Source organism: Macaca fascicularis, chromosome 19 (genome assembly GCF_037993035.2).
Source record: "Macaca fascicularis isolate 582-1 chromosome 19, T2T-MFA8v1.1".
Taxonomy (NCBI): Eukaryota; Metazoa; Chordata; class Mammalia; order Primates; family Cercopithecidae; genus Macaca; species Macaca fascicularis.
The window spans coordinates 52719108-52745140 of NC_088393.1; the positions used below are offsets into that span (position 1 = coordinate 52719108).

Genomic DNA, 26033 nt, shown 5'->3' on the forward strand with positions numbered 1-26033 from the left:
CAAAACATTGACAGAATTCGGTTCTGGTTTGGATACAGGGGATTGGAGAGAAGAGTGTGCCAATCATTGGTTTGTTCATCATTTCAATGAACATTTATTGAGCATCTGCTATGGACAGCCCTATTCTAGGCTCTGGGGAGACAGCCATGAACCCGACAGTGATGCCTGCTTTTGGAGAGCTGACCTGCTAGTGGGAGAAAGGCCACAGACAAAGCGCATGGAACACAATGTCAGGGGTGATGAAGCTATGAAGGAATGGAGCAGATGCTGGAACTGGCATGCTGAAGAGGTGCTGGAGAGGGTCATCTCCTGGGGAATGCTTCGAGCAATGGGAGGGTGTGGAGCAGGAGTGTTGCACACACTGTGACTGGGCCAGGTTTGCAAGAGAAATCAAAACATGGCCACACAAACACTTCTGTGTAAATGTTCACAGCAGCACTATTCACAATGGCCAGAAAGTAGAAATAACCCAAATGTCCATGAGCAGATGAATGGGTTTTTTGTTTGTTTTGTTTATGTTTTTGTTTTTGTTTTGAGACAGTCTCACTCTGCTGCCCAGACTGGAGTGCAAAGGTGCAATCTTGGCTCACTGCAACCTCCACCTCCTGGGTTCAAGCCATTCTCCTGCCTCAGCCTCCCGAGTAGCTGGGACTTCAGGCATGCACCACCATGCCCGGCTAATTTTTGTATTTTTAGTGTAGACGCGGCTTCACCATGTTGGCCAGGCTGGTCTCAAACTCCTGACCTCAAGTGATCCACCCACCTCGGCCTCCCAAAGTGCTGATTATAGGCATGAGCCACTGCACTCAGCTGGATATGTATTTTTTAAAATAGAGATGGGGCACACCAACATGGCACAAGTATACATATGTAACAAACCTGCACGTTATGCACATGTACCCTAGAACTTAAAGTATAATAATAATAAATAAATTAAAAATAAATAAAATTAAAAAAAATAAAATAGAGATGGGGTCTCACTATATTGCCCAGGCTGGTCTTAACTTTCTGGGTCAAGCAATCCTCCTGCCTCAGCTTCCCAAAGTGCTGGGATTATAAGCATGAGCCATCACTTCAAGTCAGGATAAATGAATAAACATATATGGTACAGTCAGCCTGGCACAGTGGCTCATGCCTATAATGCCAGCACTTTGGGAGGCCGAGATGGACCGGATCACCTGAGGTCAGGAGTTTGAGACCAGCCTGGCCAACATGGAGAAACCCTGTCTCTACAAAAATGTAAAAATTAGCCGGGTGTGGTGGCAGGTGCCTGTAATCTCAGCTACTCGGGAGGGTGAGGCAGGAGAATTGCTTGAACCTGGGAGGTGGAGGTTGCAGTGAGCCGAGATCGTGCCACTGCACTCCAGCCTGGGCGAAAAGAGTGAGACTCTGTGAGACTCTGTCAAAAAATATATATATATGGTACAGTCATGCACCACGTAACATTTCCATCAACCACTGACCACATGTATGACAGTGGTCCCATAAGATTATAATACCGTTTTTTGTTTGTTTGTTGTTTTGTTTTGTTTGTTTGTTTTAGAGAAGGTCTCACTCTGTTGCCCAGGCTGGGGTGCACTGGCACAATCTCAGCTCGCTGCACCCTCCACCTCCTGCGTTCAAGTGATTCTCCTGCCTCAACTTCCTGAATAGCTGGGATTACAGGTGTGCACCACCATGTCCAGCTAATTTTTGTATTTTTAGTAAAGTCAGGATTTCATCATGTTGGCCAGGTTGGTCTTGAACTCCTGACCTCAAGTGATCCACGTGCCTTGGCCTCCCAAAGTGCTGGGATTACAGGCAGGAGCCAGGACACCTGACTGTCATACCGTATTTTTACTGTATCTTTTCTATGTTTAGATACAGGAATATTTATCATTGTGCTACAATTGCCTACAGTTTTCAGCCACAGACTGTGCAAGTTTGTAACCTAGGAGCAATAGCCTGTACCCTATACCCTAGGTGTGTAGTAGGCTTTACCATCTAGGTTTGTGTAAACACATTCTATAATGTTCACACAACAATGAAATCGCCTAAGGACTCGTTTCTCAGAACATATCCTCATCATGAAGCGATGCATGGCTGTATTATCCAGGGGAACATTATTCAGCCATGACAATAAATGAAGCCCTGATACATACTGCAGCAAAGAAGACCCAGAAAACGCTGTGCTAAGTGCAAGAAGCCAGATGCAAAGGACTCCATATGGTAGGATCCCATTTCTATGAAATGCCCAGGTAATTCATCAAGACAAAAAGTGGATGTAGTAGTTGTTAGGGTTGAGAAGGAGGGCGGAATGAGGAAGTGACTGCTCGTGGATACAAGCTTTCTCTTAGGGGTGATAGGATGTTCTCAATTTTTTTTGTTGTTTGTTTTATTTTGTTTTGTTTTTTGAGATGGAGTCTTGCTCGTTCACCCAGGCTGGCATGATCTCAGCTCACTGCAACCTCCGCCTCCCGGGTTCAAGCGATTCTCCTGCCTCAGCCTCCCGAGTAGCTGGGATTACAGGTGTATGCCACCATACCTGGCTAATTTTTGTATTTTTAGTAGAGACAGGGTTTGTTGGCCAGGCTGATCTCGAACTCCTGAACTCAGGCAATCCGCCCACCTCAGTCTCCCAAAATGCTGGGATTACAGGCATGAGCCACTGCATCCAGCCATGTTCTCCAATTGATTGTAACTATGGCTGCACAACTCTGTGAATATACTAAAAGCTGTTGAAGTATACCCTTTATTTTGGTTTTGTTTTCGTTTTAAGAGACAGGGTCTTGCTCTTTCACCCAGGCTGGAGTGCAGTGGTTGCGATGTGGGCTCATTGCAGCCTCAACCTCCTGGGCTTAAGCAGTCCTCCTTCCTCAGACTCCTGAGTAGCTAGGATTACAGGCATGCGCCACCATGCCCAGCTAATTTTTGTATTTTTAGTAGAGATGGAATTTCGCCACATTGCCCAGGCTGGTCTCGAACTCCTGACCTCAAGTGATCTGCTTGCCTTGGCCTCCCAAAGTGCTGGGATTACAGGTGTGAGCCATGGCACTCAGCCAACATTGTATGCTTTACATGGATGAATTGTGTGGTATATGAATTACACCTCAAAACTGTTTAAAAAAGAAGAAAGGATGGAGACTTTCTGAACCTAATCTGGTTCAGAGGCTGCCAGATTCGCAAAATACTTTTAAAAAGAAAGAAAGAGCCGGGCGCGGTGGCTCAAGCCTGTAATCCCAGCACTTTGGGAGGCCGAGACGGGTGGATCACAAGGTCAGGAGATCGAGACCATCCTGGCTAACCCGGTGAAACCCTGTCTCTACTAAAAAATACAAAAAACTAGTCGGGCGAGGTGGCGGGCGCCTGTAGTCCCAGCTACTCGGGAGGCTGAGGCAGGAGAATGGCGTGAACCCGGGAGGCGGAGCTTGCAGTGAGCCGAGATCGCGCCACTGCACTCCAGCCTGGGTGACAGAGCGAGACCCTGTCTCAAAAAAAAAAAAGGGGGTGGGGGAGGGAGGAGGAGTGGGGGGAGGGAAGAGGTGGAGAAAGAAAAGAAAGAGAAAGAAAAAAGAAAGGGAAAGAAAGTGAGGAGGGAAAGAGGGAGGGAGAGTGGAGAGAGAAAGCAGGCGGGTTTGAGAATTCAGTCCTGAGTCTGCAGGAGGGGACAGCTGGAGACCGGGGTCGGGGTGTGGGAGTGGGGACAGTGAATATGAGTGCTCCTTGTAGCACCTGACTCATTGTCGCTCCAGAAATGTCACCTTCTTTCACTGTTTGGGGTTTGTGCTTATTGGGTCGTCACTATTGCCAGACTTGCTGCAAGACAGGGTCAGCCCGGAGCCAGCAGGGGGCAGCAGAGGACCACACAGACCCAAGCACAAGCCCAGCAGCTACCCGGAGCCCCTCAATGCACCCACCCTGTCTCTGCTCTTTTTTACCCCGCTGGGAACCCAGAGAGTCTATCCAGCTGCCCAAGGCCAAACCTGGACACCTCCCTCCCCACTCTCACTGCAGGCACCAAGCCCTGCCCTCCAGGCCTCTTGAACTTGGCCTTCCCCTGTCCCTGCAGCCCAGCCCTGGGCCAGGCAGCTTCTCTCCTCTCCCTGCCCCAGCCTCCCACCCGGACTCCTCCCCACTCCCTTTCTCCTACCACAAAGCAGCCCAAAGGATCTTTCTAAAGCCCAAACTCAACCTAGCCCACTCCTGCTCAAAACCATCCGTGGCTCCCCAGTGCCCTCAGAGTCCAAGCTCCTCACCACAGCCTCTAACACCTGCAAAGTCCAGGGGATGCTCAGTCTCACCTCTCAGCACCCACCACCCTCTCACCCTTGCCCCTCGTCTACAGTCCACCGGATTTAACTTCTTTCTGTTTCCCCACACACTGTGTTCCATCTCACTTCTAGGCCCTTGCACACCCCCAGGCACACAGTTCCACTCTTCCTGCCCACCCCATTCACCCTCCAAGTCTCAACTCATCTCCTCCTCCAGGAAGCCCTCCTTGACTCCCAAGCTGGGTCAGATCCCTCCTGTGAGCTCACCCACCCCAGCCCTGCCCACTCTGGGCCATCACTGCCTGGGGATGGGTCTGTCCCACTGGACTATGAGCCCTATAAGCACAAGTGCTGTCTCCATCACTGAAGGGCTCCAGCACTGACCAGCACAAGGCAGAGGCCCAAGGAGTGTGGATGCTCGTTAAACACATCCTTCCCTTTCCCAACCTAGCAGTCCCCATTCATTCATTGACAAACATTTATTGAGCAATTACTATCTCCAAACTCTGTTACATGAACTTGACTGGCATGAGAGAGGTGAAGATGAACCAACCCAGCTCCTACCCTTAGGAAGCTTGAGGTCTAGTAGGGGAGATGACCTGGAACTAATGTAATAATAATAATTAATAATAAACATTATTGAGTACTTACTATACGCCATGCACTGTGCTAAGGGCTTTACATTTATTCACTGATAACCTCACAACTGTTCTGGAAGGAAGTTTTTCCATTAAAAGTAATGGCAAGCCAAGTGCAGTGGTTCACGCCTGTAATCCCAGCACTTTGGGAGGCCGAGGTGGGCAGATCACCTGAGGTCGGGAGTTCGAGACCAGCCTGACCAACATAGAGAAAACCCGCCTCTACTAAAAATTAGCTGAGCATGGTGGTGCATGCCTGTAATCCCAGCTACTTGGGAGACCGAGGCAAGAAAATCGCTTGAACCCAGGAGGCAGAGGTTGCGGTGAGCTGAGATCACGCCGTTACACTCCAGCCTGGGCAACAAGAGTGAAAATCCATCTCAAAAAAAAAAAAAAGGAATGGCAAATTGGCCGGGCGCAATGGCTCATGCCTGTAATCTCGGCACTTTAGGAGGCTGAGGCGGGCAAATCACAAGGTCAGAAGTTCAAGACCAGCCTGGTCAACATGGTAAAACCCGGTCTCTACTAAAAATACAAAAATTAGCTGGGCGTGGTGGCAGGTGCCTGTAATCCCAACTACTTGGGAGGCTGAGGCAGAAGAATCGCTTGAACCCGGGAGGTGGAGGTTGCAGTCAGCCAAGATGGTGCCACTGCACTCCAGCCCAGGCGACAGTGCGAGACTCTGTCTCAAAAAATAAAATAAAATAAAATAACTCACACCTGTAATCCCAGCACTTTGGGAAGCTGAGGCAGGTGGATCATGAGATCAGGAAATTGAGACCATCCTGGCTAACACAGTGAAACTCCATCTCTACTAAAAATATAAAACATTAGTCGGGTGTGGTAGCATGTGCCTGTAGTCTCAGCTACTCGGGAGGCTGAGGCAGGAGAATCGCTTGAACCCAGGAGGTGGAGGTTGCAGTGAGCTGAGATGGTGCCACTGCATTCCAACCTGGGTGACAGGGCAAGACTCTGTCTCAAAAAAAAAAAAAAAAAAAAAAGTAATGGCAAAACTGCAATTACTTTTGCACCAACCTAGTACTATGATTATTCCCATTTTACAGATGAGGAAATTGAGGTTAAGTAAGTGAAGCTGGCCAGGCACAGCGGCTCATGCCTTTAATCCCCTGACTTTAAAAGGCAGAGGCAGAAGGACCTCTTGAGCTCAGGAGTCCAAGATGAACCTGGGTAACATAGTAAGACCCAGTCTGTACACATAAAAAAATTATTTATTTACTTTTATTTATTTATTTATTTTGAGATGGAGCCTCTCTCCATCACCCTGGCTAGAGTGCAGTGGCATGATCTCGGCTCACTGCAACCTCTGCCTCCTGGGTTCAAACAATTTCCGGCTTATTTTTGTATTTTTAGTAGAGATGGGGGTTTTACCATGTTGGCCCCGCTGGTCTTGAACTCCTGACCTCAAATGATCCACTCACCTCAGTCTCTCAAAGTGCTGGGATTACAGGCGTGAATCACCACACTGGGCCAAAAAATTTTAAAAATTAGCCAGATGTGGTGGTGTGTGCCTGTGGTCCCAGCTAGTTGGGGGACTGAAGTGGAAGGACTACTTAACCCCAAGAGGTCAAGGCTGAGGTGAGCCGTGATTGTGCCACCACACTCCAGCCTGGGCGACAGAGCGAGACCCTGTCTCAAAAAAAAAAAAAAAAAAAAAAGGTGAGGTCACACAGGGTATCAGTGGACAAGCTGAGAACGAAACCAAAGTCTTTCTAATGCCGAAACTTTGTCTTCTGCTCATTCCAACCTGAAAGGAAGGTGAACCAAGATGAAACCAGTGCCCATTCAAGCGGGGTCTGTGTGTCCAAGGAGAGCTGTCTGCCCTCTACAAAGGGCACAGAGGAGAGAATGATGCTTAACCCAAAGGAGGTCTCGCTGATGGTGGAATTTCAGGCACTGTAAGTACGTTTGGCCTAATTAGGTTGAGACCAATGTCCTTGACTGGAACTAAGATGCTCCTCCATGCCCATCCTCGGCTCCCAGGCCCTCCACCCAAGTTCTGCCCACCAGGGGACACTGCTTCCCTCTGCCACCTCTTCTTCCCACGAGCCCTGGTACACCCTACACTCTCAGGGCTGTGGCTCCTTGCTTTACAAATGAGTAAGTTGGTGGCAGGGAAGGAAGTGGGCTGGGCCATGACCAAGAGTCATTATGATTCACGGGGAAAACCCTGCCCTCCCGATTCAACTCTGTGTGCAAAAAGGCTTTGTGCGGGTTCCCAGGGTCACACAGTCAATATATGTAGGTAGACCGCTAGAGGTATACACAGCCCCCTCACCACCGTCCACCAACTCCCCCACCCCCAGGTCTGCCTACAGCCCTGGATGGGGATCCTGTACCTGGGGGAGGTGTGGACAGGTATGGGTTGAGGTTTTGTTTATGTGTTGAACACACTGGGGTTCCAGGTAAGTTTCTGTCAGCAAAAAGCACTTCACTGCTGAGGCAGAAATTTCAAAATATTGAACCACTTTTGGATCCTAGCAGAAGGGAATTTTCCCAGGGTGATAAAAGTGTTCTAAAATTAGATTTGAGTGATGGCTGCCCAAAAGGAATTATGATATTATTAAAGAAATCATGGCTTTTCTGAACAACTGAAAACTCGAACACTGAGTATTTGAAGATACTAAGGAATTGTTGATTTTTACGTTCACTGTTTTGGTGAAATGATGGCATTGTGAGAGTGTTTATAAAATGAGTCCTTATCTTTTAAAGATACAGGCGGAAATAGCTATAAAATGATCTGATGGCTGGGATTTGCTTTCAAATAATACAGGAGAGGGCCGTGGGTGAGGAGAGGGAACCAGATTGCTCATGAGCTGAGTGACGGGTATGTGGTTGCTAGGGGAGACACTTCTCTCTGCTTTCAATGGGTGTGTAAAATTTCCCATAATAAAAAAGTGGTTTTTAAATTGTTTTAACCATTGGCCTGGTGCAGTGGCTCAGGCCTGTAATCCCAGCTAGCACTTTGGAAGGCAGAGGTGGGCAGATCGCTTGAGGTCAGGAGTTCGAGACCAGCCTGGGCATCCTGGTGAAACCCCATCTCTATTGAAAAAATATAAAAATTACCTGAGTATGGTAGCATGCACCTGTAATCCCAGCTACTCGAGAAGCTGAGGCAGGAGAATCGCTTGAACCCAGGAGGCAGAGGTTGCAGTGATCTGAGGTTGTGCCACTGCACTCCAGCCTGGGAGACAGAGTGAAACTCCATCTCAAAAAAAAAAAAAAAAAGAAAAAATTGTTTTAACCATTCTAATGGAACGAGAAAAGAATTCTAAAAAATTCTTTTTTTTTTTTTTTTTGAGACAGAGTCTCACTCTGTCCCCCAGGCTGGAGCGCAGTAGCGCGATCACAACTTACTGCAGCTTCCGTCTCCTGGGTTCAAGTGATCCTCCTGCCTCAGCCTCCAGAGTAGCTGAAATTACAGGCATGTGCCACCACACCTGGCTAATTTGTTTTTGTTTTTGTTTTTTTTTTTTTGAGACAAAGTTTCGCTCTTGTTGTCCAGGCTGGAGTGCAATGGTGTGATCTCGGCTCACTGCAACCTCCACTTCCTGGGTTCAAGCAACTCTCCTGCCTCAGCCTCCCCAGTCGCTGGGATTACAGGCGCACGCCACCACGCCCCGCTAATTTTGTATTTTTAGTAGAGACGGGATTTCTCCATGTTGGTCAGGCTGGTCTCGAACTCCTGATCTCAGGTGATCCTCCCGCCTTGGCCTCCCAAAGTGCTGGGATTATAGGTGTGAGCCACTGTGCCCGGCCTTTCTTTTTATTTTATTTTTGGTAGAGATGGTACTCACTGTGTTGCCCCAGCTGGTCTGAAACTCCTGAGCTCAAGCAATCCTCACACCTCAGCCTCCCAAAATGCTGGGGTTATAGGAGTGAGGCACCATGCCTGACCCAGGCCTAACCATCATTCCCAATCAAGTCCAACCCCTTCCCACTTTCCTGAAGGGAAAAATGAGGTGGAGAGAGAGGAAGGAACCCCTAACCAGGTCCCTTTAGGGTCCTCACAGAACCCTGGCACTCTCTGCTGGCCTCTATCCCCCTAACTCTGACCTTCACTCCCTCCCCTCCAGCACCTTCCAGAAAAGCTCTAGGTGGCTGGTTCCCCTCTGACCACCTTCTCCCACTTTCCCCTGCCCCTCACTCAGCTCCGGCCACACCAGGCTCCCTGACGTCCTTATGCTCATCAAAGGCTCTCCTGCCCCAGGGCCTTGAATTCACTTGTACCTTCTACCAAAAACACCGTCCTCCCACACACCCACAGGCTCCTCCTCTGTCACCTCCTTCAGGCCAGAAAGCGCCGCCACCACCTCCCAAACTAAAACAGCAACCCCCGCTGCTCTCTACCCACTTGCCCTATTTTATTTGATTTTATTTATTTTGAGACACGATCTCGCTCTGTTGCCCAGGCTGGAGTGCAGTGGTGCAATCTCAGTTCACCACAATCTCTGCCTCTTGGGCTCAAGCGATTCTCCCACCTCAGACTCCCAAGTAGCTGGAATTGCTGGTGCACACCACCACGCCTGGCTAATTATTATGTTTTTTTGTAGAGAGAGGATATCACCATGGTGCCCAGGTTGGTCTCAAACTCCTGGCCTCAAGCGATCCACCCACCTTGGCCTCCCAAAGTGCTGGGATTACAGGCGTGAGCCACTGCACCTGACCTATTTTACTTTTTATAGCTTTTATCTCTGCCTGGCATTAAATGCCATATCAGGGTTTTTTTTTTAAATTATTATTGCCCATCTCCCTCCAATAGGATTTAGTCCAACAAAGGAAAGGATATGCCTTTGCAAACAGCCTGGTACATAGTCCATGCTTGATAAATATTTGTTAAATGATTGAATGGCTTGGAAAAACCCAAATGAATGAGGTGAGGAGGGTGGGGACAGGTATCCAGGCACAGGGAACAGCCTATGGAAAGGTCCGGGGCTTCTCCAATCCACCTGCCTCCTCTCCTGCATGGAAGCCTGCATGGAAGCCTGCATGGAAGCCTGGGTGCTCTTTTTTTTTTTTTTTTTTTTTTTTTTTTTTTTTTTTTGAGACGAAGTCTCACTCTGTCACCCAGGCTGGAGCGCAGTGGTGCGATCTCGGCTCACAGCAACCTCTGACTCCCGGGCTTAAGTGATTCTCCTGCCTCAGCCTCCTGAGTGTCTGGGATTACAGGTGCCAGCCACCATGCCTGACTAATTTTTTTTTCTTTTTTTTTGTAGAGATGGGGCTTCTCCATGTTGGTCAGGCTGCTCTCGAACTCCTGACCTCAAGTGATCCACCCGCCTCAGCCTCTCAAAGTGCTGGGATTACAGGTGTGAGCCACCGCACCTGGCCGCCTGGGTGCTCTTTCTAGGATCAGGAATTAAGGGGACATTTGGTCCTTTCTCCCCAAGAACAACCTCTCCAGGCCCAGACAGAGTCAATTTCAGGCCTTGCTAGGCTGGCACAGGAAGCCACACCCTGAGGTCAGATCCCTGAGCAAATATTATGGCCCCCGCTGCCCCGCCCAAGATAAGGGGAGGCTGAAAGGGATTCGGAAACCTGCTTCAGCCTAAGAGATTAGCTCCAGCCAAATCCTCCGACTCGAGGCCTCCCCATCCCTGCCTAGGGAGGATGGGACACGGATTGTGCCATGGAGGCCCAAGTCCACCGTTTTCATCTAATACATATTGATGATGTCAGTGGTGGGCAGGGTCTTGAAGAGGAGATAAAGGAGTTCCCAGCCTCCCTCCCACTCCCGAGGGAACTAAGTGACTGGTGAGGTAGGAGGGCTGGCGGGCAAGGGGCAACCCTGACCAAACAAGGTCATAGACCGTGTCCCCAGATGGCTGTGCAGAGAAGTTAAGACTCACCTGCTCCAACTTCATGAGGCAATGGCCTGGGGCCTCAGTTTACTTGTCTGCAAAATGGGTTTTCTTGGGGGTGGGCAGCGGGGAGCTGGATGAGATAACAGGAAAAGCTGAAGCTGTCAAAAAGAATAATGGACCAGGCACAGTGGCTCACACCTGTAATCCCAGCACTTTGAGAGGCCAAGGCAGGTGGATTACTTGAGGGCAGGAGTTTGAGACCAGCCTGGCCAACATGGAGAACCCCATCTCTACTAAAATTACTAAAATTAGCCTGGCATTGTGGCACATGTTTGTAATCCCAGCTACTCAGGAGGCTGAGGTGGGAGAATCGCTTGAACCCAGGAGGTGGAGGTTGCAGTGAGCCGAGATCGCGCCACTGCACTCCAGCCTGGATAAGAGATCAAGACTCCATTCCAAAAAAAGAAGAAGAATGATATCAGCAGAATACATCTACAAGCTGACCACTTCTCCCATCCCTGGTTCAGCCACTACTGCCTCCTGCCTGGTCCAGCACTGCCCAACAGGAACAAGACTGGAGCCACGAACACAGTTCGACCTTTCCCAGCCTCATCTCATGATGAAAGGCAAAATGAATGTATTTAACACAACATATGCAAAATGTCATTTCAGCACAGAATCAATGTAAAAAAACTGATTATCTGTTTTATGTTACTGTGGGTGTGTGCTTTTTTTTCCTTAATGAGGCAAGGTCTTGCTCTGTCACCCAGGCTGGAGTGCAGTGGGGAGATCACAGTTCACTGCAGCCTCAATCTCCTGAGCTCAAGCAATCCTCCTACCTCAGCCTGCCAAATAGCTGGGACTACAGGCGTGCAACACCACTCCTGGCTAATTTTTAAATGTTTTGTAGATAGGTGTTGCTACGTTGCCCAGGCTGGTCTTGAACTCCTGGGCTCAAGTCATCCTCCCGCCTCAGCCTCTCAAAGTGCTGGGATTACAGGTGTGAGCCACTGCGCCCGGTCCCTCTTATTGAACCTCTACTCCAATGTCACTCTGACAATGTTACCTTGCTGCCTTGCATAAACCAGTGCCCCGACCACCTCCATCCTTTCCCCTGCTTTATTTTTCTCCATAGTATTGTCCCCATCTGTTCTAATACTGCTCATGTTTGTATTCGTCTATTAACTGTCTCCCCAATCGACAGGTCAGCGCTATGTCTATTTTATTCATGGTTGTAACCCCACAGCGCCTAGTGCAGTGCCCGGCACATAGTAGGTGCTCCATAAACGTTTGCCAAATGGTGGAGGAACAACGGCCGCAGTGCCCCCAGTACGTGATCTGAGGCAGGCCCAGCACCGAGCGCCCCATGTGCCTATTTGAATCCTCAGAAGAGTCCCAGGGAAGTCGGTGTCATGACCGCCCCCCACCCACTGCACAAGCAGGCAAAAGCCCCTGCCCATGAGAACCCTGTCTGCTTTCTGCCCAGCTGGGCGGCGCACAGCAGGTGCTAAAGAGCCTGCAGCTGTTGCTTGAACCAAGGATCTGGGCTCACAGCCGGAAGCACCAGAGGAGGGGCGGGGGGTGGAGGATGGGGGCGGACTGGGAAGGGTGGGTGTGACGCTGCAGTGCCTCTAGAGCCCAGCCTGGTCACACTCTGCAGGCAGACAGCAGATCACAAGGAACCTGAGCCTCTCTGAAGACTTCTCTCTCTATGTCATCCACACCTGGTGTCCAGTTCCACAAACATGCTCAGAGCCCCTGCGCTTGCCAGGCGATTTGCTGGGCAGTGCTGAGGACATGGTGGTGACAGCTCAGTCCTGCCCAGCTGAGGCTCCTAGGCCAGTGGGGGGAAAAGACCCAGCCTCAGACAGCGAGAACCCAAGGCAGTCAGGGCTGGGACAGGGAATTCCAGGCCTTGGAGTCCAGGAGGGCTTCCTGGAGGAGGGGGTTTGGGGAAGGCAGTGGAATACAGCAGAGGGAAGCAGGGATATTCTGGGTAGAGTGCAAGTGAGACAGAAGAACTGAAGCAGAGGGTTCCCAGAAGCAAGAGGTGTTCCATGTAGCTGGTCAGGTGGGCAGGAGTCAGGCCGGGCAGGACCTCCTGGGCCACAGCGAGGAACCTGGGCTTCCTCCCAAGGGCACTGGGGAGCCACAGCAGGTTCTGAGCAGGGAGGGGCAGAGGCAGGTTTTTGTTTTAGAAAGAGCCTCTGTCTGCCATGTGGAGGGGCAATGGGAGATGGGGAGACCAGGGCCAGAGACTAGGGAGGAGGCTGGTGGGGAGACAGGAGGACCCACGCAAGGTGGGCTGGTGGGGTGGTCACCTAGACCAGGGCGGGGGCTTCAGGGACGGAGAGAAGATATACTTAGAGTCAGCTGCCAGAAGGGGTGGCATGTTCGGGGAGTAGGGGGAGGCATCAGGGAGGAGGCCCCAGGTCTCTTTTCCCAGTGATGAGGTGGGTAGTGGCGCCTTCCCTGACAAGGAAACCAGGAGAAGAAACACTTCTGGGGGAAGACTCCCAGGTCAATTTGGGACAAGGTGAGTGAGAGGTGCCCAGGGACATCGGGGAGGCATCCTGACTGATACTGGGATGAGGTCCCAGGGCTCTGGGCCAGGATGGAGAAGGGTGAGGTGAGGTCACAGGTGGGGAGGGGGGAGCAGGAGGTGCCAGGACGCTCTCTGTGCCTCTCACCTGCACTCACCCATGACTCCTCGGGGCCTCCTCCCGCTTGTCAGTACCCTACCCCGTGAGGGCAGCCCAGGACACAGTGCTGGAGGCAAACCAGGACAGGTGAGCACAGATGTGGCCCCCTGCCCAGAAGCAGACTGTGGAGGCCTCAGAGGAACCAGGACTCAGAAGCCATCAGGATGTGGGTGATAAGAACACAGCTATCAGCAGCTCCAGCACCACAACCCCCTCGGCTCCTGCCCAGCATCATCTCAGAGACACCTTCCCTGGTACCCTCCCTCCACCCCAACTTAAAGTAGCAAACCAGGCCAGGGGCAGTGGCTCACGCCTGTAATCCCAGCACTCTGGGAGGCCAAGGTGGGAAGATCACTTGAGGCCAAGAGTTTGAGACCAGCCAGGGCAACATAGCAAGACCCCATCTCTACAAAAAATAAAATGGTAAATCCCCTTTCTGACTTTATTTTTCAATCTGACGTGGAAGACATTTACCTTTCCTTTATTTACTCCCCAAATGTCGGCCCCCCAAGGACACGGATTTCATCTGTCTTGTGCACAGCTACATCCTCAGCACTTAGAACAGCACCTGGCAAACAATAGGTGCTCATTCAATGTTTGTCCAATAAATGAATGAGTGATTTACTGAGCATTTACTCTGTGCCAGTCGTGGCAAGTACCATACTTTACACGTGTATCTACTTAATCCTTACAACAGCCCTGTGATATGAGTACTATTGTTTTCCCCATTTTACAAATAAGGAAACTGAGGCCTGGCAGATTCCATAAATTGCCCAGGGTCCTGGAGGTAGGAAACAGTGGAACTATGTCCAGAGCCTATACTTTTTTTTGATGGAGTTTCACTCTTTTGCCCAGAGTTCAAGCGATTCTCCTGCCTCAGCCTCCCAAGTAGCTGGGATTACAGGTGCTCACCACCACACCCAGCTAATATTTTTAGTAGAGACAGGGTTTCACCATGTTGGCCAGGCTGGTCTCGAACTCATGCCCAGCCAGAGCCTATACTTTTAATAACAGTTACACCAATCAGATCCACGTCCACCAGGTCCTGGCTCAAATCCCTGACTTGTAGCATCTCACTAACTGCTGTCAACAACCCTGAAGTAACGTCCATATCATCTCTATTTTTTTGTTTGCTTTTGAAATGGAATCTTGCTCTGTCGACCAGCCTGGAGGGAAGTGGTACGATCTTGGCTCACGGCAACCTCTGCCTCCTGGATTCAAGTGATTCTCCTACCTTAGCCTCCCTAGTAGCTGGGATTACAGGCATGTGCCACCAAGACCAGTTAACTTTTATTTTTTTGTTTTTGTTTTTATTTTTTGAGATGGAGTCTCACTCTGTTGCCTAGGCTGGAGTGCAGTGGTGAGATCTCAGCTCACTGCAACCTCTGCCTCCCAGGTTCAAGAGATTCTCCTGTCTCAGCCTCCCGAGTAGCTGGGACTACAGGCGCATACCACCACGCCCAGCTAATTTTTTATATTTTTAGTAGAGACAAGGTTTCACCATATTGGCCAGGCTGATCTGGAACTTCCGACCTCGTGATCCTCCTGCCTCTGCCACCCAAAGTGCTGGGATTATAGGCATGGGCCACCACACCCTGCTAACTTTTGTATTTTTAATAGATACGGGGTTTCGCCATGTTGGTCAGGCTGGTTGCGAACTCCTCACCTCAGGTGATCTGCCCGTCTCAGCCTCGCAAAGTACTGGGACTACAGGCACCTGCCACCACACCTGGCTATTTTTATTATTATTATTTTTAGTAGAGACAGGGTTTCGCCATGTTGGCCAGGCTGGTCTCGAACTCCTGACCTCAAATGATCCGCCCGCCTCAGCCTCCCAAAGTACTGGGATGACAGGCGTGAGCCACCACACCTGGCCATCATCTCTATTTTTCAGAATAATAAATGGAGTCTCAACAAGGGACTGTCCCCAGCCCCACTTTGGGTAAGTGCAGGGCCGGTGTCAAAACTCAGCTCTCCGTGGCCCCAAAGCCTCCGAATATGCCCATTTGACAGAGAGGGGAAAACAAGGCCTCCGAAGAGGGAGAAAGAGAATGTGAATTTCTGAGCACTTTGCAGGAAGCCAAGGAGAGCCCCAAAGAAAACATGTAGCCATACAGCCTCCTGCCCTTCTATCTGGGTTTGCACACAGAACAGGGCTCAAATCCCCTCTCCCCGCGGGAACCTGGACAAGTGGGAGTCCCCACCTGGCACATCTCAGTCTGCAAAGGGGGAGTCTGAAAAGTGCCCACTTTACAGGGTTGTTTCGCCATCCACTGATATAACACCTACAGGTCCCCTGCACCAAGTGGGGCTGGGAAAGGTGCAGTGACTTTTTACTGATTTTATTCCTTGGTGACTCCCAAGCTCTCTGAGGAGGCCATGGGCCTGGGTGGTCGGTAAGCACTACCCGAAAATCTTCCCCTACTTTTCCTCTCTTCTCGGGGACTTGGTTCCTCTCCCAGTACCAAATCCGGGCCCTCGGCACAAAGAGTGTTAGGCGGCTGCCCCAGGAGGCCTGCCCAGGTCACGGCCTCTGGCCGGTGCCCGCCACACCCACCCTGGTACCCAAACTGGGCCCCAGATCCTTGGTGACTCGATCCCTCCAAATTCAGGTGATCTCCCCTGGCTCCAAATCACCAAACCCTCCCAGGTCCTGCGGCAGACGGAGCCGAGCCCCAACCAGGAAGGGAGTCCGAGCTCTGGGACTTCAACGCCACCATCTCCAAGACTCGGTTTGGGGTGAAAGATGGCGCTGACTGGGTACAGCTGGCTGCTCCTCAGTGGTGAGCGAGAATGGCACCCCCCAGCACCTCAGTCCCTTGAGGACCCCAGGGAGGGGAGGGGACCCCCGTCTGAAAGAGGGAAGGTGTGAGCAGAAGTCCAGCGTGATAGGGAGGGAGGGCAGCCCTGCTTCACACCAGCACAGTTCACCCCTCCAAGAGGCACCTGCACTGGGCAGGCTGGGGACAGCCACCCGGAGAGGTTTTCAGGATGGGCTTTGGAGATTTCTAAGCCCAGGGCATGAGCCAGGACAAGGGAGTCGCTGTTGCTCCTTCATTCCTGCGGGTTTCTGTTTTATCAGCTATGGAAGCCTTGACGAGGCTAAACTCTTCCCAGAAGCTGTTTCTCCTGGAAGAGGCAGCTTGGGGCAGTGGCCTTTCCCTTCTCAGCCTCTGTGTGCCTGTGAAATAGGCCTCACTGACAGAGTCATGTAAAGACCATTATAAGCAGCACAATATCTGCTGTGTGCCCGGAGCTGTTCTGAGAGCTTCTCATGTGTTTAAAAGCACCTATGAGGGGCCGGGCGCGGTGGCTCACACCAGTAATCTCAGCACTTTGGGAGGCCGAGGCGGGTGGATCACCTGAGGTCAGGAGTTCAAGACCAGCCTGGGTAACATAGTAAAACCCCATCTCTCCTAAAATACAAAAAATTAGCCAGGTGTGGTGGCACATGCCTGTAGTCCCAGCTGCTCGGGAAGCTGAGGCAGGAGAATCACTTGAACCCAGGAGGTGGAGATTGCAGTCAGCCAAGTTTGCACCACCGCACTCCAGCCTGGGCAACAGAACAAGACTCCATTTCTAAAAAATACCCCAAACCATCTATGAGGGAGGCCCACACATGAACCCCTACTTCATAGGGAGAAAACGAGGCTCAGAAAGGTGAAATCATTGGCTGCTGTCACACAGCCAAAAAGTGGCAGGACTGAGGGCTAGCCCCTCACTCCTAGCCACACTCTAACAGCCTGGAAAGTACCAGAAAGCTGGCCAGGCATGTAAGTCCTTTTTACGTGAGCACTGTCACAGCCGCCCGTTCCAGGCAACCACACGTCATTCAAACCCAAGCAGCCCCAACCATCTCATCAGTCTTGGGGCTGATCTGCTTGGTTGAGAAGGAAAGGGATGGAGCGTGTTCATCTTACCCCTGCTTTCCACTGTAGGCGAGCTTGGAGAGGCAGAGGAAGAGCCCCCGACTGGGAGTCAGGACCCAGGGGGCAGGCCCTGACGTCCTACATGGGGCCATACAATTAGCTGGGCTGGATACGCAGCCGAATCTCGTGAGACTTGGTTTGGTGACTGTCACGATGGGAAAACCCTTTGGGTCCTGCTTAAAGCCACAGGTCCTGTGGGCTGAGCACTTGCTTTGCACTTGCTGTATGCAAGATGTGATGCTAGATCCTTGGCACAGTCCGTCAAACCCAATCCTCACAACACATCCCTCCCTCCCTGGGACTGAGTCCCTCCCTGGGACTGAGCTCCTGCATCTGACTAACATGTATTGGGCATTTACTGTATACCAGGCATTCTAAATGTGTTATGTGTACGGGATCCTTACAACCTTAAAGGCAGGTAGACCTGTCATCCCCACGTGACAGTTGGAAGAACAGAAACACAGAGAGAGTGTACTCAAAGCCACTCTATAGATAAACTCCCAGAAAGATTAGGTGGCTGAGATGTTGAGAGTCAGAGAGTCGCAGGTTCAAATCCTGGTTTTGCCTGTCCTCGTTTATACAGAAGGACATTGGGCTGGGGACGTGCCCCGAGCCTGAGTCTCTTCTTCTGTCAAATGGGGCAATTGATCAAACCTGCCTCATCCAACCCCTCTGACTCCTCTTCCTCAGCCACATTCCTGAATGTGGGGGCTGAGATCTCTATCACCCTGGAGCCTGCCCAGCCGACCGAAGGGGACAACATCACGCTGGTCGTCCACGGGCTTTCGGGGGAACTGCTCGCCTACAACTGGTACGCGGGGCCCACGCTCAGCGTATCGTACCTGGTGGCCAGCTACATTGTGAGCACAGGCGATGAGACTCCTGGCCCGGCCCACACGGGGCGGGAGGCTGTGCGCCCCGATGGCAGCCTGGACATCCAGGGCGTCCTGCCCCGGCACTCAGGCACCTACATCCTGCAGACGTACAACAGGCAGTTTCAGACTGAGGTGGGCTACGGACACATGCAGGTCTATGGTGAGACACCCCCCAACACCCGCCTCTGCCCCAGCCGGGCCTTCCAACCTCCTTCTCAATCCTTCTTAAAAAAAAAAAAAAAAAAAAAAAAATCCAACAATGTTTAAACCATCAGGGAAAAAGTTTCTAAAATAACCTCAAAATGCTCATCTCCTTCAGGATGGCCTCCAGGATTAGACCTGCCTCCTAAACCCATTCTTTGTCCCTCCGGCTGAGGGTGTAGGGGCACAGCCACAATCCGGCCATGCCCCTTGTCTGGGGAAGGGAAGGCCCTCGGAGCAGGCGGTGCCTGGCCCCCTCCCCCTCTGTCTCTTGCCTCCACAGAGATCCTGGCCCAGCCCACAGTCTTGGCCAACAGCACGGCACTGGTGGAGCGTCGAGACACCCTACGCCTTATGTGCGGCAGCCCCAGCACCACAGCTGAGGTCCGCTGGTTCTTCAACGGTGGGGCCCTGCCCGTCGCTCTCCGCCTGGGCCTGTCCCCTGACGGCCGGGTGCTGGCCAGGCATGGCATCCGCCGGGAGGAGGCCGGTGCCTATCAATGTGAGGTGTGGAACCCGGTCAGTGTCAGCCGCAGTGAGCCCATCAACCTGACCGTGTACTGTGAGTCCTCCTGGCCCTACCAGAGATACCCAGTGTCCAAACCTCATGGATGGGGAAACCGAGGCCAGGAGAGGGGGCCCAAGGGCACACAGCGAGTCAGCAGGCAAGCTGGGGTTGGGGAACAGGGGCCTCTCTTAAAGTGCACTTGCCCTGGCCAGGCACAGTGGCTCATGCCTGTAATCCCAGCACTCTGGGAGGCCTAGGTAGGAGGATCACTTGAACCCAGAAGTTTGAGACCACCCTGGGCAATATAGCAAGACCCCGTCTCTACCAAAAACATAAAAATTAGCCAGGCATGGTGGCACATGCCTGTAGTCCTAGCCACTCAGGAGGCTTGAGCCCCAGAGGCCAAAGTTGCAGGTGCAGTGAGCTATGATTACACCACTGCACTCCAGCCTGGGCGACAGAGCAAGATGCTGTCTCAAAAAAAAAAAAAGAAAGAAAGAAAGAAAGAAAAAAACATACACTTGCCCCATATCCTAAAGGACTTCTACAGACCACCTTTACTATTGAATAATCCTTCAGTTAGGAGCAATATCTGCAGAGAAAGCAAACGGCCAGTTGCTTTGAAAAGGGAGCGGGGGAGGAAATAGTGTAATCGGAGGGGACACAAAATTTAACAACATAACCAAAGCACACAGTCATTCCCAGGGGCAGCAGATGTGCAGTGTGGAATCCTGGGAAAATAAATCACCGAGGTACATGAGGACCCGTGATGTAGAAAAACTTAGTGCCTAGAATCCTAGAATCCTACAACCAGAGAATTCTGGACTTCAGAAGCACTGAATTCCAGACTCTGAGAATCTTAGAACCTCTAGATGCAGAGTTTCTTAGAATCTTAGAATCTAATCCTGAAATCTTAGAGTCTAGAATCTTGGAAACAGATTTCTAGAACCTTAGAACCTTACAACCTAGAAGCACCATTTCTTAAAGCCCTAGAATTCTACACTCTTAGAATGGCTTTGTCAGAAAAAAACAAAAAATCATTTAGGCTTTTTTTATTTGTCAATGGAGCCATAGATTTCAAAAATACCTTGAAATGTTATCTGGCCCAACACATTCTTTTTACAGAACAGAAAGCTGAGATCCTCTGAGAGGGAGTGATTCTCAAGATCCCAGAACAAGTTAGAGTTAAGGCCAGAGCTTTTTTTTCCCCTCCACGAGGCCAAGATATTCCCAGGGACCTAGCCTGGTGGAGAGAAAACCAGGGGTTCCCACCTCCACTCCTCCTTCCCTATACTGCCCCATCTCTCCCTCCTGCCCTCACAGTTGGCCCAGAACGTGTGGCCATCCTCCAGGATTCCACCACCCGCACAGGCTGCACCATCAAAGTTGACTTCAACACGTCCCTCACCCTGTGGTGCGTGTCCAGGTCCTGCCCAGAGCCCGAGTATGTGTGGGCCTTCAATGGGCAGGCCCTAAAGAACGGTCAAGACCACATCAACATCAGCAGCATGACAGCTGCCCAGGAGGGGACGTACACATGTATTGCGAAGAACACCAAGACCCTGCTATCTGGATCTGCCTCAGTCGTGGTCAAGCTCTCTGGTGAGTCACCCCCAGCCTGACCAGCCCCCAATCCCCATGGAGGCCTCATCAGGCTGTGAGGGTTAAGCCACCATTTGCCCAAAAGAGAATCGGAACATGGTAGATTCACAGTTCATTGATGAGCTGTGACAAAGTGGCATATCAAGTGGATCCCTTTGCATCTGGGTCTAAAGGGAGACAGCCCATGTCCTGTTCACCTGGAGAACAAATGGCAAACCATTGTGGGTTGACAGAGTGGAAAATCACTCAGATGTCACTTCAGGTGGGTGCCACTGTTCTAAATTCAGTCACCAGCTGCTTAGGGGCTTGACCTACCCCCCCACCACACAGACAGCTGAAATTCTGTGCAGCCAACTAGACTACCCAGTTATCTGACCCAGATGACAGGCATACACACACACACACACACACACACACACACACACACACACACAATTGGAGAATCACAGCCAATTGCTGGCAAATGGAGAAACAGCTGGGGAGGCATTGTCATCTTGCTTCTGTCCTAAAATGACCTGAGGGCTGGGGCAGTGCAGGTGGTTGTCATTTCAGAGCCATTGCGATCCTCAGGCAACATTTTCTCATCTTCCGGGGATGGCGGCTTTGAATATTAAGGCCTCATTAATTCCACCTCGGTTCCTTCCCAAGTGGCCATCATCCCTGGGGGACAGTGGGAAATGGTCCTTCCCTCCCTCCCACTAACAGGCTGGGTCTCATCCAAGGGGTGGATTTTCACCCAAAGCTGAAATGGCATCCCCAGAGGTAAGTGTGCCTCCCGCTCCACTCACCTGGGGCTTTGGCAGCTGGTCTTGACGGGAGACAGGGGGATGGACCAGATGACCTCAGGCACTACCCCAAGCCCTGCCTGTGCAGGCCAAGATGGGGGGTGTCCAAGGTATGCAGGTATGTTTAGGGAGTGGATACACTGCTCCCAAGGGCTTCTAGTACTGTCAGCAACTCTGTGGCAGGTGCTGGGAGAGAGACAGAAGAAAAGGAGACTAATCCGATGGAGGAGACATGGCCTCTGTCCTTGGAGAGACGGTCCTGGGACAGGGAAACATGGCTCCCTTATTCAAGGAATTGCTGCTCAAAGAGAACAGGCAATGCCTCATCCTCCATGAGCTTCCAACCAGTAATGAGGGAGATATGACAACTCACCCTCAGTGGGTTCCTAGTCAGATGGAGGAGACACAGTCTGCACTTGGGGAGAATTTTCCTTCTGATGGGGAGACGTGGTCTCCAGGAGACATGGCCCTGTTTTTTTAGCGTTCCTAGTCTGATGGGGTATCCACCTTTGGGGTACTCCTAATCTGATGGAGGAGTACAGGTCCCCACTTTCTAGGAATTTCCAGTCTGATAGAATAGACATTTCCCTCTAATTTCTAAGGTCCCCAACTTGATTGGAAAAACCCAGCAACAATTTAGAATTTCTCAATCTGATGGAGGAAACAGGGCTGCCACCTTGTAGGAATTTTCAATCTGATGGAGGAGACATGGCCTCCCACCCTCTAGAATCTTTCAATCTGATGGAGGAGCTATGGTTTACACATTCTGGGGTCTCTCGGTCTGACAGACGCAAGTCCCAACCATCTTATGGGGAAGACATGGTCCCCATTTTCTGGGATTTCCACTCTGATAGGGGAGACATGGCCCCTATATTTCAGGAATTTCCATTCTGATGGAGGAGACATGACCTAACCTTCCAGGGTCTTCCAGTTTGATGGGAGAGACACCTCTCAAAGGCTGGGAATTTGTAGTCTGATAGGGGAGACACAGTCCCCTAGCAGACACTATTGGGACCCAGAATCCACCTCCACCACGACACAAGTCACCTCCTTCCTCAGTCTCCTTCCCAGCACCCTACAAGAGGAGTGCCAGCCAGCTGGGGGGAGGCCAGCAGGGAATGGGAGGGGGACACGATGCCAGATGCAGGCCAAGCTGACCCAGCCCCTTCGCTCTCTCCCCAGCTGCAGCAGTTGCCATGATGATCGTGCCCGTGCCCACCAAGCCAATGGAGGGCCAGGACGTGACGCTGACCGTGCAGGGCTACCCCAAGGACCTGCTGGTCTACGCCTGGTACCGCGGGCCTGCCTCCGAGCCCAACCGGCTGCTCAGCCAGCTGCCGTCAGGAACCTGGATTGCAGGCCCCGCACACACAGGCCGGGAGGTGGGCTTCCCCAACTGCTCACTGTTGGTGCAAAAGCTGAACCTCACAGACACTGGCCGCTACACACTCAAGACCGTCACACTGCAGGGCAAGACCGAGACACTGGAAGTGGAGCTGCAGGTGGCCCGTGAGTGTGTGGGAAAGGGCAAGGCATGCCCCTTTTTAGACAAGGGCTCCCAAAAGGAGCCTTTGCTTCCTCCATCAGGCTGGGGGACATAGACCAAAGATGGATATCCCTCCCCCATCAGACTGAAGGAAGAGACCTTGTCTCCTCCGTCTAACTTGGGAGTCCCCAAATACGGCTCTGCCTCTTCTATCAAACTAATGACCTACACTGTGGGTAGACTGGACTCCTCCATCAGACTGAGGGTTGATAAAGGGGACCCCCATGCCTTCTCTCTCAAATAAGAGGTATAGCAGACTGAAGGTTTTAAAAGAGTCTGACGGTGGAGCATCCTTTTTCCCACAGACAGGTGGACCCTAAAACATAGGGTCCATATTGGGGAAATGGGTTAATGATGGGAGTTTACCTCTCCTATCAGACTGCAGGCATAGAGTAAGGATGAATCAGACTGGGAGATCCTATGCAATGGGGATCATGTCTCCTCCTTTCTATCATCGTGAGGGCAAAGTTTCTATCATCAGATGGTGGAGTTTCTCTTTCAAACTGAAATAAGGATGATCGACTCCATTAGGATGGAGGCTTCTATGTGTGAAAGTTGCGTCTCCTCCATCAGAATGGAAGTTCCCAGATGCTGGGCACCATGTTTCCCCATTGAACTGGGAGCTCTTAGAAGTCAGGAGCAATGTCTCCTCCATCAGACTGGGAGCTCTTAGAAGTCAGGAACAATGTCTCCTCCACTGGATTGGGAATTCCCAAATGTTGAAGACCATGTCACCTCCCTCAGACTGGGAGCTCTCAGATGTTGGGAACCGTATCTCCCCATCAACTGGGAGCTTCTAAAGTCAGAAACTATGTCTCCTCCATCAGACTGGGAGCTCCCAGAGTCAGGATCTATGTCTCCTCCATCAGACTGGGAGCTCCCGGAGTGACGGTCCATGTCTCCTCCATCAAACCGGGAGCTCCCAGAGGCAGGGACCATGTCTCCTTCATCAGACTGGGAGCTCCTGGAGTCAGGGACTATGTTTCCCTCATCAGACTGGGAGCTCCCAGAGTCAGGGACCATGTCTCCTCCATCAGACTGGGAGCTCCTGGAGTCAGGGACCATGTCTCCTTCATCAGACTGGGAGCTCCTGGAGTCAGGGACTATGTTTCCCTCATCAGACTGGGAGCTCCCAGAGTCAGGGACCATGTCTCCTCCATCAGACGGGGAGCTCCCAGAGGCAGGGACCATGTCTCCTCCATCAGACTGGGAGCTCCCAGAGGCAGGGACCATGTCTCCTCCATCAGACTGGGAGCTCCCAGAGGCAGGGACCATGTCTCTTCCATCAGACTGGGAGCTCTCAGAGTCAGGGACCATGTCTTCTTCATCAGACTGGGAGCTTTCAGAGTCAGGGACCATATCTCCTCCATCAGACTGGGAGCTCCCAGAGGCACAGTCCATGTCTCCTCCATCAGACTGGGAGCTCCCAGAGGCAAGAACTATGTCTCCTCCATCAGACTGGGAGCTCCCAGAGTCAGGGACCATGTCTCCTCCATCAGACTGGGAGCTCCCAGAGTCAGGGTCCATGTCTCCTCCATCTGACTGAGCATCCCCAGAGGTCTATGAGTCCATGTCCCTACAGTAGGGCCAGGTTTCCCCCATTAGCTCTCAGACACTGGGGATGAGATCATTCCCCAAGTCTGGAATCTTGCCTCCCCCAGCAGCCAGAGCACTCTCAGAAGCCATGTCCCTGAGTTCGGGATGGTGCCTCCCCTATCACTGGAAATTTCCAGGATCAAGGACTCAACCACTGCCAGTCACCCACTTTCATCCATTCACTGATCAAACCCTGGTTTTCTGGGTCAGTGTTAAGGGAGAATGCTGTTCAGTGGCAGCAGGCCACCCCAACAAAGCATCGGGATTCCTTTTCACCCATTCTCTCTTCTCACAGTCAACCTCCCTCCCTCGCACAAGGACCAACGCTACCTTCCTGAACCTGAACCTGGCACAGGCTGAGCGTGGGGTGGATTGGGTCACTGGGTGGCCCGGGGTGGGCAGGGGAGCAGAAGGGGTGGGGGCACTGGGGACCTGGTCCTCCATCTCTCTGACAGCCTCCTTCGTCCCCTCGCCCCATCTGCCCCCACAGCCCTGGGGTAGCAGCGTGACCCTGGAGACATCCAGAGAGAAGAGCTCTTCGCACCATCCTCTGGTCCTCGCCCTCTGAGTGGGAACCGCTCCCCCCACAGCAAGGATGCCAGGCTGTGGTCCTGCTGTTCTCCTGCCTCCACCCTAGAGCTAGAGCCACAGGGCCCCACTCCCTCGCTGAGCTATTGGGGAGCCACCGAGGCCATAAAAGTCCTGGTTAATGCACATGTGTGTCAGTCTCTCCTTCCACCACCGCTAGCCCCGCCATTTCCTGGTGGCCACACTCATTTCCTTTCCCGCCCAAGACTTTTCTCAGTCTGGGTGTGCACATGCAGGAGGATGGGCCCAGATCACCGTGCTCCACACCCCACTGCTGGATGCCAGGGCCTTGTGCCCCTCCCGCAGTGCCCCAGGTTATATGTGAGACTCCTGCTCCCCAGCTGGCCAAGGACTGCCCCTCTTGAGGCACCAGCATTCTGTGGGACGTGGCTCTCCCCTACACTGCACCTCACTTTGTCACCTGGGCCCCAAAACAGGGCTGCTTGTGCTTAGGAAATGACCATATTTCGCAAGAAGACTTCCATCACCTTCTGGTAGTCCTCACCCATTTAATCAAAGACACAACTTTGTCCTGGGATTCCCCGCACGTCTCTCAAACATTACCTGCACAACCCTAAAAATAGCTCCATCCTTCTCTAGCCACAGAAAAGACCCTGTGGGTGGATGAATGCAAGCGGGGAAGAGGTAGAGGCTAGGAGTGGAGAGCTGGGAAGTGGGGGCCAGAATGAGTGTGTTTTCTAACTCTTCTCATTAATGGGAGCCACAGGCCCCACCCAGCCGCAATGCCCCACTGGAAAGAGGCTCTTGGCATTGGTCAGAGTGGTGATGGCCGAGTCCAGGCTTCGAATAGAAAGACAGGTTTGGGCAGGGACGAGAAAGGCCCTTTTGGGGATGATTGTGTTGAGTTGGGGTGATGGGTGGTGAAAGACCTCCAGAATGTGGGTTACAAAATCTGGATCATAATCCTGAATTTGCCACGGATTCACTGGAGCCTCAGTTTGCCCATCAGTAAAAAGGTGTGGACTTGAGG

At 51.8% G+C, this 26033-nt stretch overlaps 1 protein-coding gene and 1 long non-coding RNA gene across 2 annotated transcripts; both read left to right on the top strand.

Moving 5' to 3' along the window:
• The first annotated feature begins 6301 nt into the window (after positions 1-6301).
• Positions 6302-11419, top strand: LOC135968610 (uncharacterized). The gene is made up of 2 exons (XR_010583529.1): positions 6302-6804; positions 11238-11419. It is a non-coding gene; the product is annotated as an uncharacterized lncRNA (long non-coding RNA).
• A 4739-nt stretch (positions 11420-16158) lies between these two features.
• CEACAM16 (CEA cell adhesion molecule 16, tectorial membrane component) lies at positions 16159-25168 on the top strand. Its single transcript, XM_005589544.4, has 6 exons — positions 16159-16195; positions 18032-18376; positions 18701-18979; positions 20249-20527; positions 22495-22821; positions 24945-25168. Exons 1-6 carry the CDS (start codon positions 16159-16161, stop codon positions 24953-24955), a joined length of 1278 nt encoding a protein of 425 aa, XP_005589601.1. The 3' UTR covers positions 24956-25168.
• The last annotated feature ends 865 nt before the right edge of the window (positions 25169-26033 follow it).

What these genes read in the sequence shown, in the direction of transcription:
- CEACAM16 (XM_005589544.4), top strand. Translation starts at nt 16,159, where the DNA reads ATGGCGCTGACTGGGTACAGCTGGCTGCTCCTCAGTG. An exon ending in CGGACACATGCAGGTCTATG is followed by an intron (nt 18,377 to 18,700) that starts GTGAGACACCCC and finishes TTGCCTCCACAG; the next exon opens with AGATCCTGGCCCAGCCCACA. An exon ending in AGTCGTGGTCAAGCTCTCTG is followed by an intron (nt 20,528 to 22,494) that starts GTGAGTCACCCC and finishes CTCTCTCCCCAG; the next exon opens with CTGCAGCAGTTGCCATGATG.